Below are 18,778 nucleotides of genomic sequence, written 5' to 3'. Positions count from 1 at the left end.
GCACGGTTTTAGAGGTGACAGGATGGGGTGTTCAGAAAGTGGGGAGGAGGATGCAAAAGTAGTTGTCAAACTCTGCAGAGACAAGAGATGGCTGAAAGAAATCCTGATGGCGGTTTGGTCTGAATGGAGAAGATAAAGAAAGAGAACGTCTACATCATAGGATATGTGACTTGATGTAAGAGGTATATGGCGCTGTATTACCCTGTATGTAATGTGTTCCAATTATGTCTTTAACAGTAGGGCTGGAGGGAAGGGGTTAGGTTAAGAATTTGGCAATAAAGGGAAGGGGGAGTAGGGGGAGCCATTTCAGTTTTGGGGTTGTGAAAGAATGGGGGGTTGGCAAATTGGTCGGACCTGTAAAGGAAAGGTGACTTACCTGCTTCTCGGCTCTGGCTCCCTGCTCCTTCTCCTCCAGGCCTGCGATGCTCCGCTGGGCTCCCTCAATGTCAACATCCAGTTTGACATCGCTGCAGCTAATCACTGACTGCGGCGGTGACATCATGACAAATTGTCACATGACGCAATGAGATCCGGTCTCCACTGCGGCAATGTGAAACCGGATATTGACATGGAGGAAGCCCAGTGGAGCATCACCGGCCTGGAGGAAGAGCAGGGAACCGGCGATGGGAAGCAGGTAAGTCATTCCCCCCCCCCCCACCTCACCTCTTTCACAACCCCTTTAAAACATATACACCCTACACTTACCAATCTTCCTCTCCTGCTGCAACTGCATGCAGAACCTCTGACATGTGACCAGATGTCACAGAAGATTCTGCAGCCCTTGTAGTTGCCGTTTAGCCACGATTTGCATTAAGTCGCAGCAAAAACACTGCAGATTTGTTGTCACTTACAGAGAATCTTGATGCGATTCTGTGCAAATCGTGGTAAAACACGCTTTTTTTTTTTGCACAAATCATAGCAAAGTGGCAATGTTAAAATATGAAAGAACCTTTTAATAATTTGCAGCCACCTGTAATTGGGGAAAGAGTGCTGCCTGAGGCGAGAGACTCAACTCACCTCATGGACGAGCGATTATGGAAGAGGTAGGTTGCATGCCTACCCACTCCCGTTTATCATATGTAAAGTTGTGAGGTGTTAGGGCCCAGGGCAATAAAAATACTGGTTGTCAAATGGATAGAATTGGTAGTTGCTAACCAGTGCCACAGGCATCAATAAATCTCCAGTTTTGTCAGATCTTCAAATACAAACAATATTGTTAAACACAGCAGGGGTCTTTATTTCTCTACACCATTTGAGTACATTTTTCCACTTGCATGACCCTTTTTACAGTTCATAGCTAAAGCTGTCAATAATTTATACAAGCTTGATCCCATGGAGCGTGATGCAACAGAATATGGACTCTCCTTTCAACAGTTTTACAATTATGTCCGCCCCCTGACAACAGATTCTTTCAAAGTGGGTAATGTTATACAGTTCAGCATTTGCCTTATTCAAATATGAAGGGTGATATTGACAAAGTATGCCTTTCCACTGTTCTAATGGGATGTAGTGAATGTATAAGATCCGGGTCATAGGATAGTAGGGAAACAGTGTGAATGTTTACTTTCCACTTTACTCATTATTGCAAATAAAATGCAAAGGGAAATGTATTAAAGCAGAACTGCAATGCATGGACCAGAAGCAGATTTCTAAATTATGAATGTGTAACCCTGTACATAAATTTCTTGTTGAATCACTTATTCTTGTGTTAAATGTGCAGGTTTTAGTTGTATTCACAATACTGATGCATATCATAGTTAGCCTATCATGCATGTTCAGGAGACCAATAAAGTCGAGGCACATTATAATGACCACTTCCTACTTCCAACATCGGCAGTCCGTAGCTCATGAAGGATCGTGTCAGGAGTTGGCTTGGTGGGTACATAAGGTGCGTGATAGGCTGTCTGCACACACATTCCTCGTTGCTGTCATTGGTAAAAGGGGCGATTTATCAGAGTTGCAAAAATGGATGACTATTGGCTTTCCGGCCAAGGGTCGCGGTATTTCTGATACAGTACAGTTTGTGAACTGTTCGTGTGCTGCTGTGGTGAAAATGTATGAGGAAAGGAGAAATGGCACCATAATGAATAAGCAATGTGGAAACCAAGGAGCACCATGTGCCATTGATGTGAGAGGTAAATGAAGGTGTGCTAAGGTATACAGACACATTACAATGGAGTAGCTCACTGCTGAAATGAACCAGGGGCCTACCAGACGCATGTCAAAAGCAACAGTTCGGTGAACGCAACTGCATATGGGGCTCCAAATCAGATGGATGGTCACTGCACCACTGTTAATGAAGTTGCATAAGCTAAAAAAAAAATTGCTTCAATTTTCACGGAATTGGACCTCTGCTGACTGGCAAAGAGTTGACTTCTCTGATGAGTCACATTTTCTGCTCCATCCAACGGATGGATGTTGGCATGTTAGGTGAGAAACATCAGAGAACAAACAACCTGCAACCATTGCTGGAAGAACACAAGCTGGTAGTGATGAATGCTTTCATGGTATTCTCTGGGCCCATTCATCCATGTGGAAGGCACTCTCAATTGATTTGGGTATATGAATCGATTCTTGCAGATAACGTACAACCACACATGTTGATTTTCTTCTCTGGGGAAGATGGGCTCTTCCGGCAAGACGACACATGTCACATGGCTAGAAATGTCTGACATTGATTGGAAGAGCATGACCAAGTACTAACCTGGTACCCTGATTCCCCAGACTTGAACCTAATTGAGCATCTGTGGGACCACCTTGATCATCGTGTTCGCTGTATAGATCCTACCCCATGCACCCTCCAGCAGCTGTGGGATGCACTGCAGTCAGCATGGCTCCAGATATCTGTGACAACCTACCAGGACCTTATTGAGTCACTCACAGCCTGCCTCGCTGCAGTCCGTGCAGTGGTTACTCTGGATATTATTTGGTGGTTATACAGGTGCATCTCAATACAATTAGAATATCATTGAAAAGTTAATTTAAGTAATTCAATTCAAAAAGTGAAACTCATATTGTATAGATTTATTACACACAGAGTGCTTTCAAGTTTTTATTTCTTTTTATGTTGACGATTATGGCTTATAGCTACTGAAAACCCAAAGGTCAGTATCTCAGAAAATTTGAATATTGCGAAAATGTTCAATATTGTAGACTCATGCGGAGTGATTTATCAAACTGTTGCATAGTAGATTCCACCTTTCATTTTACAGAGTTTCTTTGGAAGATAAAAGGTGGAATCTGATTGGTTGCTATGGGCAACTAAGCTTATTATCCTTTACACCAGTTTTGATAATTCTCTCTAATGGTATCACACAAAACACCTGAAAAGACTTCCTAAGCCATTAAATGGTCCCTCAGTCTGGTTCAGTAGGCTACACAATCATGAGGAAGTCACAAAAGGTCATTGCTTAAGAAGTGGACTGTTCACAGAGTGTGCTGTATCCAGCAAAGTTGAGTGTAAGGAAAAAGTGGTAGAAAAAGGTGCAACAGGGATAACTGCAGCCTTGAAAGGATTGTGAAGTAAAGGCCATTCAAGAATTTGGGTGACATTCACAAGGAGTGGACTGCGGCTGGAGTCAGTGCTTCAAGAGCCACCGCACACAGAAGTATCCAGGACACGGGCTACAACTGTCCCATTCCTTGTGTCAAGCCAAGGTCCCAGAGTCTGAATGAAGAGTGGAAAGGCACACAATCCAAGTTGCTTGAGGTCCAGTGTGGTTTCTACAGTCTGTGATGGCTTGGGGAACCATGTAATCTGCTGGTGTTTATCAATTATGTTATATCAAGTCCAAAGTCAGCATCGCCGTCTACAAGGAAGTTTTAGAGCACTCTATGCTTCCTTCTGCTGACAAGCTTTATGGAGATGCAGATTTCATTTTCCAGCAGGACTTGGCACCTGCTCACACTGTCAAAAGTACCAATACCTGGTTTAATAACCATGGTATCACTGTTCTTGATTGGCCAGCAAACTCACCTGACCTAAACCCCACAGAGAATCTATGGGGTATTGTCAACTGAAAGATGAGAGACACCAGACCCAACAATGCAGATGAGCTGAAGGCCGCTATCAAAGCAACCTGGGCTCCATAACACCTCAGCAGTGCCACAGGCTGATCACCTCCATGCCACGCCGCATTGATGCAGTAATTCATGCAAAAGGAGCCCCGACCAAGTATTGCGTGCATATACTGTACATACTTTTCAGTAGGCCAACATTTCTGTATTACAAATTATTTTTTTAATTGATCTCATAATATTAAAATTTTCTGAGATACTAACTTTGGGGTTTTCATTAGCTGTAAGCCATAATCATCAACATTAAAATAAATAAACACTTGAAATAGATCACACTCATACTTGCCAACATTTCAGTTGGTAAAATCGGCGCAAATAAGCCCTGCCCTGGGAACTCCTCGAACCCACCTGAAAACAACCGCTTATGGGCGGGGTTTGTGTTAGCCCCCAACGCGTTTCGGAAAATGGTCAGGTTTTAGTAACTCAGGTATAAAAGATCCTTGTTCTTCTCCTAATTATATAGGCACCATTTCATTCCGCAGGTGCCTATATAATTAGAAGAACAAGGATCTTTTATCCCTGAGTAAGGAAAGTTTAATCTTTTGGAGATTCCGCAGCTCAGGTGATGTCAATGTGAGCTTTGAGGAGGAGAAGCGTGCTTTCGGCCAGGGCATGCTTCAAGCATTATCCAGAATTGCAACTGACATTGCCAGTGCCATGGATTTTTGCCTATATAAGAGGATGCCACATATATAGAACTTCTTCCTCTCCGGTGCCACCAATCCTGGTAGGTGCCTGATTGGATTGTTTATGTGGGAAATATCCTGTGTGTATTTCGAAGAACTGTACATATACCTGTGTTTACTACATACAGTATTATAGGGAGTAGCGGTCGGACATGCTAGTTGGACATTGATAGAGCAGTAACAATATACACTTTATCCTCGTTAGTTGTTATTGAGCTGGCGGGCGGTTCTGGATTGTGCACGGCTGCACTATCTTTTGTGATCGCACCGGTGATCTTACTAGTATATCAGGAGTTTCCCTTTTTGAATTGAATTACTGAAATAAATTAACTTTTAAGTGATATTCTAATTTATTGAGATGCACCTGTAATAATGTGACTCAACTGTGTACAGGGAGTGCAGAATTATTAGGCAAGTTGTATTTTTGAGGATTAATTTTATTATTGAACAACAACCATGTTCTCAATGAACCCAAAAAACTCATTAATATCAAAGCTGAATACACTGCGTGCAGAATTATTAGGCAAATGAGTATTTTGACCACATCATCCTCTTTATGCATGTTGTCTTACTCCAAGCTGTATAGGCTCGAAAGCCTACTACCAATTAAGCATATTAGGTGATGTGCATCTCTGTAATGAGAAGGGGTGTGGTCTAATGACATCAACACCCTATATTAGGTGTGCATAATTATTAGGCAACTTCCTTTCCTTTGGCAAAATGGGTCAAAAGAAGGACTTGACAGGCTCAGAAAAGTCAAAAATTGTGAGATATCTTGCAGAGGGATGCAGCACTCTTAAAATTGCAAAGCTTCTGAAGCGTGATCATCGAACAATCAAGCGTTTCATTCAAAATAGTCAACAGGGTCGCAAGAAGCGTGTGGAAAAACCAAGGCGCAAAATAACTGCCCATGAACTGAGAAAAGTCAAGCGTGCAGCTGCCAAGATGCCACTTGCCACCAGTTTGGCCATATTTCAGAGCTGCAACATCACTGGAGTGCCCAAAAGCACAAGGTGTGCAATACTCAGAGACATTGCCAAGGTAAGAAAGGCTGAAAGACGACCACCACTGAACAAGACACACAAGCTGAAACGTCAAGACTGGGCCAAGAAATTTCTCAAGACCTGATTTTTCTAAGGTTTTATGGACTGATGAAATGAGAGTGAGTCTTGATGGGCCAGATGGATGGGCCCGTGGCTGGATTGGTAAAGGGCAGAGAGCTCCAGTCCGACCCAGACGCCAGCAAGGTGGAGGTGGAGTACTGGTTTGGGCTGGTATCATCAAAGATGAGCTTGTGGGGCCTTTTCGGGTTGAGGATGGAGTCAAGCTCAACTCCCAGTCCTACTGCCAGTTTCTGGAAGACACCTTCTTCAAGCAGTGGTACAGGAAGAAGTCTGCATCTTTCAAGAAAATAATAATTATGCACAGTAATAGTCACCTGCACACACAGATATCCCCCTAAAATAGCTAAAACTAAAAACAAACTAAAAACTACTTCCAAAAATATTCAGCTTTGATATTAATGAGTTTTTTGGGTTCATTGAGAACATGGTTGTTGTTCAATAATAAAATTAATCCTCAAAAATACAACTTGCCTAATAATTCTGCACTCCCTGTATTTTTGGAAGTAGTTTTTAGTTTGTTTTTAGTTTTAGCTATTTTAGGGGGATATCTGTGTGTGCAGGTGACTATTACTGTGCATAATTATTAGGCAACTTAACAAAAAACAAATATATACCCATTTCAATTATTTATTTTTACCAGTGAAACCAATATAACATCTCAACATTCACAAATATACATTTCTGACATTCAAAAACAAAACAAAAACAAATCAGTGACCAATATAGCCACCTTTCTTTGCAAGGACACTCAAAAGCCTGCCATCCATGGATTCTGTCAGTGTTTTGATCTGTTCACCATCAACATTGCGTGCAGCAGCAACCACAGCCTCCCAGACACTGTTCAGAGAGGTGTACTGTTTTCCCTCCTTGTAAATCTCACATTTGATGATGGACCACAGGTTCTCAATGGGGTTCAGATCAGGTGAACAAGGAGGCCATGTCATTAGATTTTCTTCTTTTATACCCTTTCTTGCCAGCCACACTGTGGAGTACTTGGACGCGTGTGATGGAGCATTGTCCTGCATGAAAATCATGTTTTTCTTGAAGGATGCAGACTTCTTCCTGTACCACTGCTTGAAGAAGGTGTCTTCCAGAAACTGGCAGTAGGACTGGAAGTTGAGCTTGACTCCATCCTCAACCCGAAAAGGCCCCACAAGCTCATCTTTGATGATACCAGCCCAAACCAGTACTCCACCTCCACCTTGCTGGCGTCTGAGTCGGACTGGAGCTCTCTCCCCTTTACCAATCCAGCCACGGGCCCATCCATCTGGCCCATCAAGACTCACTCATATTTCATCAGTCCATAAAACCTTAGAGAAATCAGTCTTGAGATATTTCTTGGCCCAGTCTTGACGTTTCAGCTTGTGTGTCTTGTTCAGTGGTGGTCGTCTTTCAGCCTTTCTTACCTTGGCCGTGTCTCTGAGTATTGCACACCTTGTGCTTTTGGGCACTCCAGTGATGTTGCAGCTCTGAAATATGGCCAAACTGGTGGCAAGTGGCATCTTGGCAGCTGCACGCTTGACTTTTCTCAGTTCATGGGCAGTTATTTTGCGCCTTGGTTTTTCCACACGCTTCTTGCGACCCTGTTGACTATTTTGAATGAAACGCTTGATTGTTCGATGATCACGCTTCAGAAGCTTTGCAATTTTAGGAGTGCTGCATCCCTCTGCAAGATATCTCACTATTTTTGACTTTTCTGAGCCTGTCAAGTCCTTCTTTTGACCCATTTTGCCAAAGGAAAGGGAGTTGCCTAATAATTATGCACACCTAATATAGGGTGTTGATGTCATTAGACCACACCCCTTCTCATTACAGAGATGCACATCACCTAATATGCTTAATTGGTAGTAGGCTTTCAAGCCTATACAGCTTGGAGTAAGACAACATGCATAAAGAGGATGATGTGGTCAAAATACTCATTTGCCTAATAATTCTGCACTCCCTGTATATGTGCAGGTTAAAGTGGGTAGATGGGAGGTTAATACATATTTATGGCATATATGCATGCCCACCTACTGGAAGAATGGAATATCAGACAGTGTTGACCATTGTAAATTTGGCATTGACTTCATATATACGCTGGTCTCTTCATTATAGTCTATGGGAGTTTCTGAAACAGGCTGCTTCTCCTGCACAGTGGGTGACAGACTACAGGCGGGAACCCCATCTATCAGTTAGAGTATATTATTGAGAAACTCCTTTTATAGTGTCTCCCTAACTTATGTATGCTTCAGTGCAGGAGCGGACTGGGAACTTAAAGTGGCCCTGGACAAAAAAATTAATAAAAGTGGCCCCAAGTTGTAAGCGGGTCCAGATTGACAGAATGCACAGCCAACACAAGCCACAATTAGACAGAGACAACAGAATTAGGCAGGGTAAGCAATACCATAGTGAAGCACAAAATACCGCCCCAGCAAACCCAAATACCGCAGTTCAGCACAAAATACCGCCCTAGTAAAACAAAGTACCACAGTGCAGCACAAAATACTGCCCTATCACCATACTGAGGATGGTAGTACAGTTAAGTTCTGGAGGCACCTGCATCAGATCATTATGTACCTGGCCAGCAGCCATGAGAGGGTCTTGGATGGCCTTCTGGGCATTGGTCCACCGAGAAATTTCCCTGTAGGGTCTATGGCCAGTCCGCCCCTGCTTCAGTGAAGAGAAATAGGGAAAAAAAATTAATGAAAGAAAAGGTAGAGACACATTGCCCATGCGGAAAGCCAGCAATTAGACTGTATTCCCTGGACAGTGATGAAAAAACTGCTATTAAAATGGTTCATTTTTCACGCCTGCTTTTTTAAAGATGCCTTTCTGACAAACAGCCATTAAAAATGGTCCCCTTGACTTGTATGGGGACTGTCAGTCTGTGAAAACTGACAAAATATGACATAGGTCCTATTTTTAAACAGCCAGTATTCACCGACCATTAAAAAGAACAGTCATTGTTCTGAAAACGTGTGTGTGTGTGAGACGACCATTAATAAAACTTCCATCACAAGCCCATTTTTCACTGTTATGTAAATAATGCCTTTATGCTGGTCATCTAATAATCCTTATCTCTAAATTACTGATAGCTCAAAAACACATATTTAAGCCACATTCTTACCAGTAAGATAAGAAGTGAGCTATAAGTGTTTATAAGGTCAGAGATCAGAGATAAGGAGCCGTTAGCTGAGCTGGCTGACGGAACACAGTAAAAACACAGAGCGTGCTACTATAGAATCTCAAAGCTGTACAGAGAAAAGGGTCTCAAACATTTTAATAAAGTGAGTACAATGCAATAATAATTGGAAGCTTGGTATTTTTTCATTATTTTTTTTCTTTGTTTTAAGTGGTTATTTCTTAGTGTGAGAACACATTAAACTGGGCACATTTTTCTGTTTTAACAATGAGAACATCATTTCAGTTAATTGTCGCATGAAGATCAAGTTGTCACTTCATTAACTTGATCTGGTGACGGCAAATGTGTTATTAAGTGCAATCTGCCATTCAACCCAGAACTAAACAGGTTGTCTGCTGTTCACCTAGAAGAGGACATGGAAGATCAAGAAGGCTTATGGGTGCCATCTCATTTAATGCATTTTGGGCTACAACCACTGATTGCAAGGTCTCCCCTGTAATCTGCATATCTCCAGGAGAACACACCTACAGAAGCATGGACACTACAACTGGTTTTAGAAGAGGCATGACTGAAATAATTTCAAGCTAGAACAGCCATCCAGATTTATTTTTCATTTATTTATTTTTTCATTTGAACAAAGCAATCAAGTAAAAATGAAAAAAGTCAAGATAATATTTCATTTAGCGCACACCAATAGGAAACAAGTTGGCACTCTGAAATATGCACTAAATATGAAAGGGAGCTCAGCTGGCAGTGCTCAGCAGACACACACAAAATCTTTAAATGCATAGCACGCTAAGGCTTCATTCACATCACCGTTCAGCCTTTCTGTTCTCCTGCTCCGTTTAGGTGCAGGAGAACGGAAAGGACGGATAAGGCACATAACTGACGCCAAACGGAGCCCTTAGGCCCCCTAGACTATAATGGGGTCTGTTATGTTTCCGCTCAGAAGATGATTTTGAAGCGGAGACAAAAGTCCTGAATGGAAAGGCTGAACGGTGATGTAAACGAAGCCTAAGAGAATTTTTGCAGCACTAACCAGAATAAAAATATTTCATAGCTACATAGATAAGGTTGAAAAAAAGACACAAGTCCAACCTGTAACCCTCTGTGTTAAACTAAAGCAGTTTTTCTCAATCTTTTTCACTTCCAGTAACCGGTTAGGGACAAGAAGTTCCAGCCAAGTAAATATTAGCATAATAAGGCTATTCTCACCCCTTTGACAGAGGCTGTTTCGTTAGCAGTTCCTTCAGATTTGACAGAAAGAATAGCGTAGGGTGCAGTTCTAATCTTCTTGGCAGACACCACATTTGGACCCATGAAGGGTGGCGATTACTTTTTAAATTACATTCCGCACTACCAAACATACAGGACAATGCAGTACCACATACCTTTTACATCCAGTGATGTCTCCTCTAATTGTGGAAATTCTCTTTACTTTTCTCCATTTGGCTTGAACCGCCATGATGACTTCTTCCAGCCATGTCTAGTCTCTGTATTTCCATCATCCTCTCCATCCTGCTGCCACCCCAATTACTGTGCCTGCTATACTTCTAAATACTATAGCGCAGTTTCAGACCGTCCCCCAGAAAATAGTAGTACCACACAATTAGTGCCTATTCAATAAATATTGCCATACAGTACCCTGAAAAATAATGGTACCCAGTCAAAAGTGCCCCTGACAGTAATAGTGCCACATAGTTTCCCCCAAAAATAATATATATTTATTCTGGGTTTACAATACAAACATGATCAGAAGAAACTCAAAAAGAAGGAAATCAGATTTTATAGTATGCACCTATATACATGTATAATAAATCCATGTAATTGTGATCTAGCTTTCATTGCCAATCATGTGTGAGAAGATTCAAGGATTTATTCAAAATCTGAAGATGGTATAATTAATTGTACTTCTAGAGGTTCTTGTCATTAAGTGTCCAGTTTCTAAGCAGATAGGAATAAAGCATACCTCAAGTAAAAAACCCTAGTAATAATTCTCTCAGTTCCCTCACTAGTAATAGGGCCCATTACAGTGCCCCAATATTGATAATCCTATAAGAGAGAATGCTTTGATAATCTGTCTTCATACTGCAAACCAACCATTACCTTGGTCACCCGCTTCAGGGCGCACTTTGGTTTAGCTATATCTGTCTTATACACCGGGGTCAAAAATTATATTTCATGTGTGGTCTGACTAATAATTTATATAGATAACTCATCCAGTTGGTGTAGATATACTTATGGTTTATATAGAGTCAAGAATATGTTGTCATGAGCTTCATGGCCTGTTTTGATATATCCCATGACTTCATTTGCCTTGGCAGCAGCCGCCGAGCACTTGTTGCAAATGTTACATTTTCATCAATATCCTTAATTCTCTCGGTACTGCCACCAGCCACTACAAATCCCCTTTGCGAACAAAACTGTGACAGATATACATGTACGCCAAAAATTGGCATATCCCTAATAAATGACCCCCATAGTTTATAAGGTCGAAAAAAGACATCTGTCCATCCAGTTCGGCCTGTTATCCTGCAAGTTGATTCAGAGGAAGGCAAAAAAAAAACAAAACTGTGAGGTAGAAGCAAATTTTCCCCACTTTAGGGGAATAAAAAATTCCTTCCCGACTCCAATCCGGCAATCAGAATAACTCCCTGGATCAACGACCCCTCTCTAGTAGCTATAGCCTGTAATATTATTACACTCCAGAAATACATCCAGGCCTCTCTTTAATTCCTTTATTGTACTCACCATCACCACCTCCTCAGGCAGAGAGTTCCATAGTCTCACTGCTCTTACCGTAAAGAATCCTTTTCTATGTTTCTGTACAAACCTTCTTTCCTCCAGACGCAGAGGATGTCCCCTCGTCACAGTCACAGTCCTGGGGATAAATAGATGATAGGAGAGATCTCTGTACTGACCCCTGATATATTTATACATAGTAATTAGATCTTCCCTCAGTCATCTATTTTTCTAAACTGAATAACCCTAATTTTGATAATCTTTCAGGGTACTGTAGTCCACCCATTCCAGTTACTACTTTAGTTGCCCTCCTCTGAACCCTCTCCAGCTCTGCTATGTCTGTCTTGTTCACATGAGCCAAGAACTGTACACAATACTCCATGTGTGGTAATACACCTCATAGCTTACTATCTACGTTATACACAGTTATTGATCCTATTACTTGAGCTTTTCAGATTTTGTGTTCAGAGAACTATAATTAATAATTAGGGATGAGTGAATCGACTTGAGATGAAACATCCGAAGTCGATTTGCATAAAACCTTGTTAGAATACTTAACGGAGCGAGCGCTCTGTACAGTATTAGAATGAATTGGCTCCTATGAGCCGAAGTTATTACTTTGCGAAGTCTCGCGAGACTTCAGGTAATAACTTCAGAAATTAATTTCTACTGTTAAAAACCTTTTACCGAACTCTGTTTCGGTTCCAAGTGCTAATAACTTCAGCTCATAGGAGCCAATACATTCTAATACTGTACGGAGCGCTCACTCCCTACAGTATTCTAACAAAGTTTTATGCTAATCGACTTCGGATGTTTTATCCGTAGTCGATTCTCTCATCCCTATTAATAATGTTCAGCACAGCAACAGAGCCAAAGACGTGCCTTCTGATCATCCAGAGTCATAAGCAGTAATTGTGCAAGACAGTTAAATAAATAAGACCATATAACATAGTATAACTCTCCCATCTCAGGTCAGAACAGAAAGAGGTAGGATACTGTACACGGTTTGAGACGATTCATTTTCTTTGCATACCAGCACCAGACCCTAGTTATAGTCACTACACTAATAGGATGTTTGGTGTAGCAAAGATGAAACCTTTTCACAATCTTAGCTTTTTTCATTTGTGTATTCAATTTTTCATACTGTGCACAAAGGAATCCATTTGATTTCTTACTATAATTTGCTATATTCTTAGACCGAAAAGGTGGACTCTGTAACAGATAATTTAAATTGGAATTCAGATTCCAGCAAAGTTATCTCTTTCTATAATGAAAAGTTATCTAATTTTCCAGTATACCTCCTGTGTGAACCGCTCAGAGTTTTCCAGACACCTTTACTGTCAGATTTATTATAAAAAGATGTTACCCCTTTAAAGTGTGCCTACGGTCAAAATAAGAAGCTAGCAGTGTTCCTGAAATATGATGTGTGTTAAGTACTGTACGTGAAATATTTCTGTCCATAGCTCATTTCTTCACTACACAAACTTCCCCTGCCTCCTAGTTCACAAGCTGCAAGGCCCCTGACGTGCCATGGAAAGAACTTAAGTTCTTTATCTAATATCCACAACCATTCGATGAGAGGTCCTGGAAAGCCAATAGTAAAGCCTCTCCAGTGTCTCCAACAAAGGATGGATTATGGTCTTTGTGCAGCTTCTCTTACAACAAACGGGTTCAGTACTGAGAAATATAGCAACTGCTTTATATTTTTAGTGGTACATATTTTAATTATTGTCTTGGCCGGCATCATACACATAGGAAATAAATGCCTGGAGGCAGACCGATTACAAATCTGTACTGCAGTCTGTGTGGCCCCTTGTGCCTCTCAGTATTCTCCCATAGAGACAATGCTTCTAGTGAAGACTACTGTCCATAATATCTGTGCTGGATCTCCAAAGAATCGCTAAGTATGAAGAGCCGCCATATGGGCATCTGGCAGAGCCAACTAAAACCCTCCTCCACTTTACTGGCGAGGAGCAACAACATGGAAAGAAATCAATTTTATTATTACAAATACTCAAACCATGTATGATCGACTTTACAGTAAATCTGCACCAAAAACCAAAAGAACATGCAAGGCCACATACAACTATATGAAAAATAGCAGATATATTTATTCTGGGTTTACAATACAAAAATGATCAGAAGAAACACAAAAAAAGGAATTCAGATTTTATGGTATGCACATATATACACGTCTAATAAATCCATGTAGCTTTACACTAATTGTGATCTAGCTTTCATTGCTAATCATGTGCGAGAAGATTCAAGGATTTATTCAAAATCAGGAGATGGTAAAATGAATTGTACTCCTAGAGGTTCTTGTCGGTTAAGTGTCCAGTTCCTAAGCAGATAGGATTCAAGTGAAAACTAAAAACTTCACAGTAGTTATATCCTCATAGGCGGTACCTCTGTGAAGCCGTTCCTTATAAAGACCCGCTTCTTCTGCTGCTGACCTCTCCTCCTGTAAATCTCTGACAGTAAGCTGTGATCATGTTTCAGATATAGTGGAGCTGTAGCCCAGTCATGCTCACTTGCTAAAACTATACTTGATATTCCTCCCCCATCACATTGCGGAGACTACTTGCTAAAGAGTGCACTGAAGCGCCTGTAATCAGGGACTTTAGTAGCTAGCAAGTACCCTCTATAGGCACGCGATAGGCTTTTATGCCATAAATGGCAGATATGTGCAGGGTCTCCCTCTCGGACCCTCACCTATAAATGCAGGTCTCTCCACTAGAATTCACGGAGAATGCCGCAGCAGAGACCTGAAGCCATCAGGTATTTATGACATACCATGTGGAATACACAAGCACACTCAGCTAACAATTATCTTATCTAATCCACATTCTTGTCTACCCAGCTTAAAGGGGTATTCCGGTTAGGCTACTTTCACACTGGCGTTTTGGTTTCCGTTTGTGAGATCCGTTCAGGGATCTCACAAGCGGTCCAAAATGGATCAATTTTGCCCTTAATGCATTCTGAATGGATAAGGATCCGCTCAGAATGCATCAGTTTGGCTCTGTTCCGCCTCCATTCAGCTTTGGAGGCGGACACGCTGCTTGCACGGTTTTGGTGTCCGTCTGAAGAAACTGAGCCAAACAGATCCGTCCTGACACACAATTTAAGTCAATGGGGACGGATCCGTTTTGGCTATGTTACATATAATACAAACGGATTCGTTCTGAACGGATGCATGCGGTTGTATTATCTGAACGGATGTGTTTGTGCAGATCCATGACGGATCCGCACCAAATGCGAGTGTGAAAGTAGCCTTAGAGAAAGTTATCCTCTATCCACAGGATAGGAGATAACTATTAGATTGGTGGGGATCCTACTGCTGGGACTCCCACCGATTACAAGAACAGGGGAACCGTACTCCATGAAGCCTTATCGGAAATGCGCACAGACGCTCCATTTCTTTCTATGGGAGCGTCGGAGAAAGCCTAGTATTTCATTTTAAAGAAAAAAAGGAAGCATGGGTAACTTTAAAGCTGGGTTTACACATGGTAGTACTAGTGCTGGTGGTATCTCTACTGCATCTAAACCTATGGTACAAATGTGGTTCCTGCTCTTGTTTTTGAGTACAGTAGCTTTAGGAATAGTTGCCGGAACTGGTTCTAAGGAAAAGGATTTACAGGATTTAGTGCCTCATTGGGTACTACAATAACCAGATGTATTTTCTTCAAACTGAAATTGTTAGTGAGGAAGAAATACTGCAAAAGTGTAGAGAATTGAGTGTAATTAATAAAAAAAAATAAAAACACAGCAGTGTTTCAAAAATCCCAATCACTTGTACATACAGTATTCTTTTTCTGCATGACAAACTGCTACAGTAAACCCAGCAGAAACCTGCAAGTGTAGCATAAAAGCTTAGAAAATACCTGGAAAATTGAAAAAATTTGGATAACACTGTAGTTTGTTAAGGTTTAATTTTAGCTGTGGATTAATATATAACACGGGAGTGCAGCTATGGGTCTGGCGAGCCAAGTGCCTCAGTAGCTGGGTGCCAACAAGCGACTAGGCCTTTGCCAGCGTATTTACATGGAGGATGAGGGCAGCAGAAGTAATCTTTGCCCTGGCTAAAGTAAAGGACAGCAGTGACTGTGAACGGATTTAACTGACGTCTTCCAAGTAGTTTCATCCCAGTTTGAAGTAAAACTCTATATTTTCACAGTTAAACATTTCATACTTGAAAGTTAAGAGTTCATGATGAAAACATTCACTGCTGCATCAATTTGCCTTGCTTATACTGGCCCGCAGCCTTCCAATATCCTAACCAACACAAACAAGAAATGATCTAATCTGATTACACCGGAATGTATCATTACTGAAGGAAAAATATGGCTTCTTGAGTAAAACCCTGCTTATGTATGAATCGCTTTTCAACTTTTTGTCATGTGAAAATAAATAGCATGTGAGTGCTGAGGCCAGTGATTGGCTGAGCTGTCTCATGAATGACGAACATGACATTTCTGGATCAATGGGGACCAGAAAACAGCGCTGGAGAGGAGAAACCTTTAGCAGGTGAATTAAGCTTTTATTTTTTCTTTTATAAGCCCATCTGCTCCTCCAAGAACTAAAAAAAAGTCTGCCAACTTATTTAAGATAGTTGTCTCACTTCAGCAAATGGCATTTATCATGTAGACCAGGGATGGCCAACCTGCAGCTCTCCAGCTGTTGTAAAACTACAACTCCACCATGCCCTGCTGTAGGCTCATAGCTGTAGGCACTGTGGGCATGCTGGGAGTTGTAGTTTTGCAAAAGCTGGAGAGCCTCAGGTAGGCCATCCCTGATGTAGACAAAGTTAATACCAGGCACTTAATGTATTGTGATTACCCATATTGCCTCTTTTGCTGGCTTGATGAATTTTTCCATCATATTATACACTGCTTGTTTCAAGGGGTTACGACCACCCTGTAATCCAGCAGCGGTGGCCGTGCTTGTACACTATAGCAAAAAGCTCCAGCCTCTCTGGTGTACGGGTTTTTTGGGAATGTGCATAGGCCGGTGCTTTTTGCTATAGTGTGCAAGCACGACCACTGCTGATGAATTGCAGGCAGGTCATAACCTCTGGAAAAGAGCAGTGTATAATGTGATGGAAAAATGAATCAAGCCAGCAACGGAGGCAATATGGACAATCATAATATATTAGTAAGTGCCTTGTATTAAGTTTCTGTACATGATAAATGACATTTGCTAACGTGAGACAACCCATTTAGGGTCCATTCACACGTCCGTAGAATGGGTCCGGATCTGTTCCGCAATTATGCGGAACGGGTGCGGACCCATTCATTTTCAATGGGGCCGGAGAAGATGCAGACAGCACACAGTGTGCTGTCCGCATCTGCATTTCCAGTCTGCGGCTCCGCCAAAAAATAGAACATGTCCTATTCTTGTCAACAGCTGCGGACAAGAATAGACATTTCTATTGGGGTGCCGGCCCAGTGTTTTGCGGATCCGCAAAACACTGCGGACGTGTGAATGGACCCTTAAGAATAAAGCATAACGACGATTGGGAACTGTGAAGATGTACATCTTACCTAAATATGACTGAGCCTTGTTTTGGTACATAGCTACAATTCATTGGCCTCAAGAGAGTACAGCAGAAAAACTAGGAATAAAATATGCACACAACACCCTTGGACGCTGCAACCAATGTCAAAGGGACAAACTTACAGACCGATTTCATTAAGAACCTCCAGTCCTCCAAGAGCACATTAGAAACAACCACTCTTCAGGTGAAATGGTGTCACAACCAACAGAGTTGACTTTCTTCTTATATGTAAAAGACCATTCTTCTTGCAGTTTATAAGACTTGATGTAAAACTGCAACAGTCATAGATGACATTGGGAACAGTTGACCACAGTTTAAATTTTGGCTCACTGAGCAGTGACTAAAGCCGTGGGATCACTATGTTCCATGCTCCAGAGACGATAAAATTCTGTGAAATCCACATAGGGTTCTACCCGACCATCCTCATCTGGCTGAAGAGATGGTGATGGACGAGTGCGGAAGAGGCCACCATCTGAGCTGGAGCTGCTGCTTTGTGTGTGAGTGTTGGTGGACTGGAGGGTTGCACTAGGTGACTGCCTGGGTGAAAGCAGAAAAAAGGAGAGAAAGAAAATTAAAGTGGCTGGGTGAAGGTGACATAACTGATTTGCTACACAGGTACCCCCAAATTCCACACTGAAATTTAAAGAAAGTCTGTCAACGGTGACCTCCCTATCTAACTTTGGGCATAATCACATAGCTGTGGTTCACCTGATTAAAACACTGCTTTTTCTTTTGTTGATCTGACGCCCTGAGTTATGATACTTTTTTTTTTAATATGCAAGTTAGGTGTTTGTTACAAAAAGGGCATCACGCTCCACTGAAGCTCCACTCTTTTCTGTGACCAACCCCTCCCTAGCAGCTTTGATTGACAGGGTCGGGCTGCGGCAATATCATTTTGCTTGGTTCTGTGTTTTTGTGCAAGTGGCACCTTAATTCTCAGCAGTGATGGAAACAAATGTACTGGGCATGCACACATGATCTAATCCTCCAACCATGACCCATGCAATGTCTATGGCAGCCTCTTCTGGGTGGAGGCTTACTTTACTGGCACATGCGCAGTATGCTTGTTTTCATCCCTGCCAGGAATCAGGGCTGTACTAAGCATATGCCGATATGTGAATGAACGGCGCATGCACAACAAGAACACAGGGCCGGGTCAATCAAAGCAGTAAGGAAGGGACTATCAATGGAAAGGAGCGAAGCTTCAGTGCAATAAGAGCAACGGCGACATACTTATTGCACTAAATGCCTAATTTGCAAAATAACAAAAAGTGTCATAACTCGGGAATAGAGCATTGGGTCAACAACAAAAAAAGCATGGTTTTAATCAGGTGAACTAAAGCTATGTGTCTATGCCCTTAGTTGGATAGGAAGGGGGTTACTGGTGACAGTTTTCCCTTAACGCCAATATGCAGATCAAGAAAAACAAATCTGACCAGTTAAGAAGATACTATATATTTTTTGCTAAACC

General features: G+C 41.7%; 1 protein-coding gene across 2 annotated transcripts in view; it reads right to left on the bottom strand.

Moving 5' to 3' along the window:
• Positions 1 to 17,373: 17,373 nt before the first annotated feature.
• TAB1 (TGF-beta activated kinase 1 (MAP3K7) binding protein 1) overlaps positions 17,374 to 18,778 on the bottom strand; it is a 99,734-nt gene continuing 98,329 nt past the window's right edge. For both annotated transcript variants that reach the window (XM_040407138.1, XM_040407139.1), the window contains one exon: positions 17,374 to 17,844. In XM_040407138.1, the coding sequence (XP_040263072.1) occupies positions 17,634 to 17,844 (211 nt within the window). In that variant the 3' untranslated portion in view covers positions 17,374 to 17,633. The remainder of the gene's footprint in view (positions 17,845 to 18,778) is intronic.

The sequence above is a fragment of the Bufo bufo genome, chromosome 9, assembly GCF_905171765.1.
Source record: "Bufo bufo chromosome 9, aBufBuf1.1, whole genome shotgun sequence".
NCBI lineage: Eukaryota > Metazoa > Chordata > Amphibia > Anura > Bufonidae > Bufo > Bufo bufo.
The sequence above is the reverse complement of the archived record's forward strand: the minus strand, read 5'-3'. Positions and strand labels throughout refer to the sequence as shown.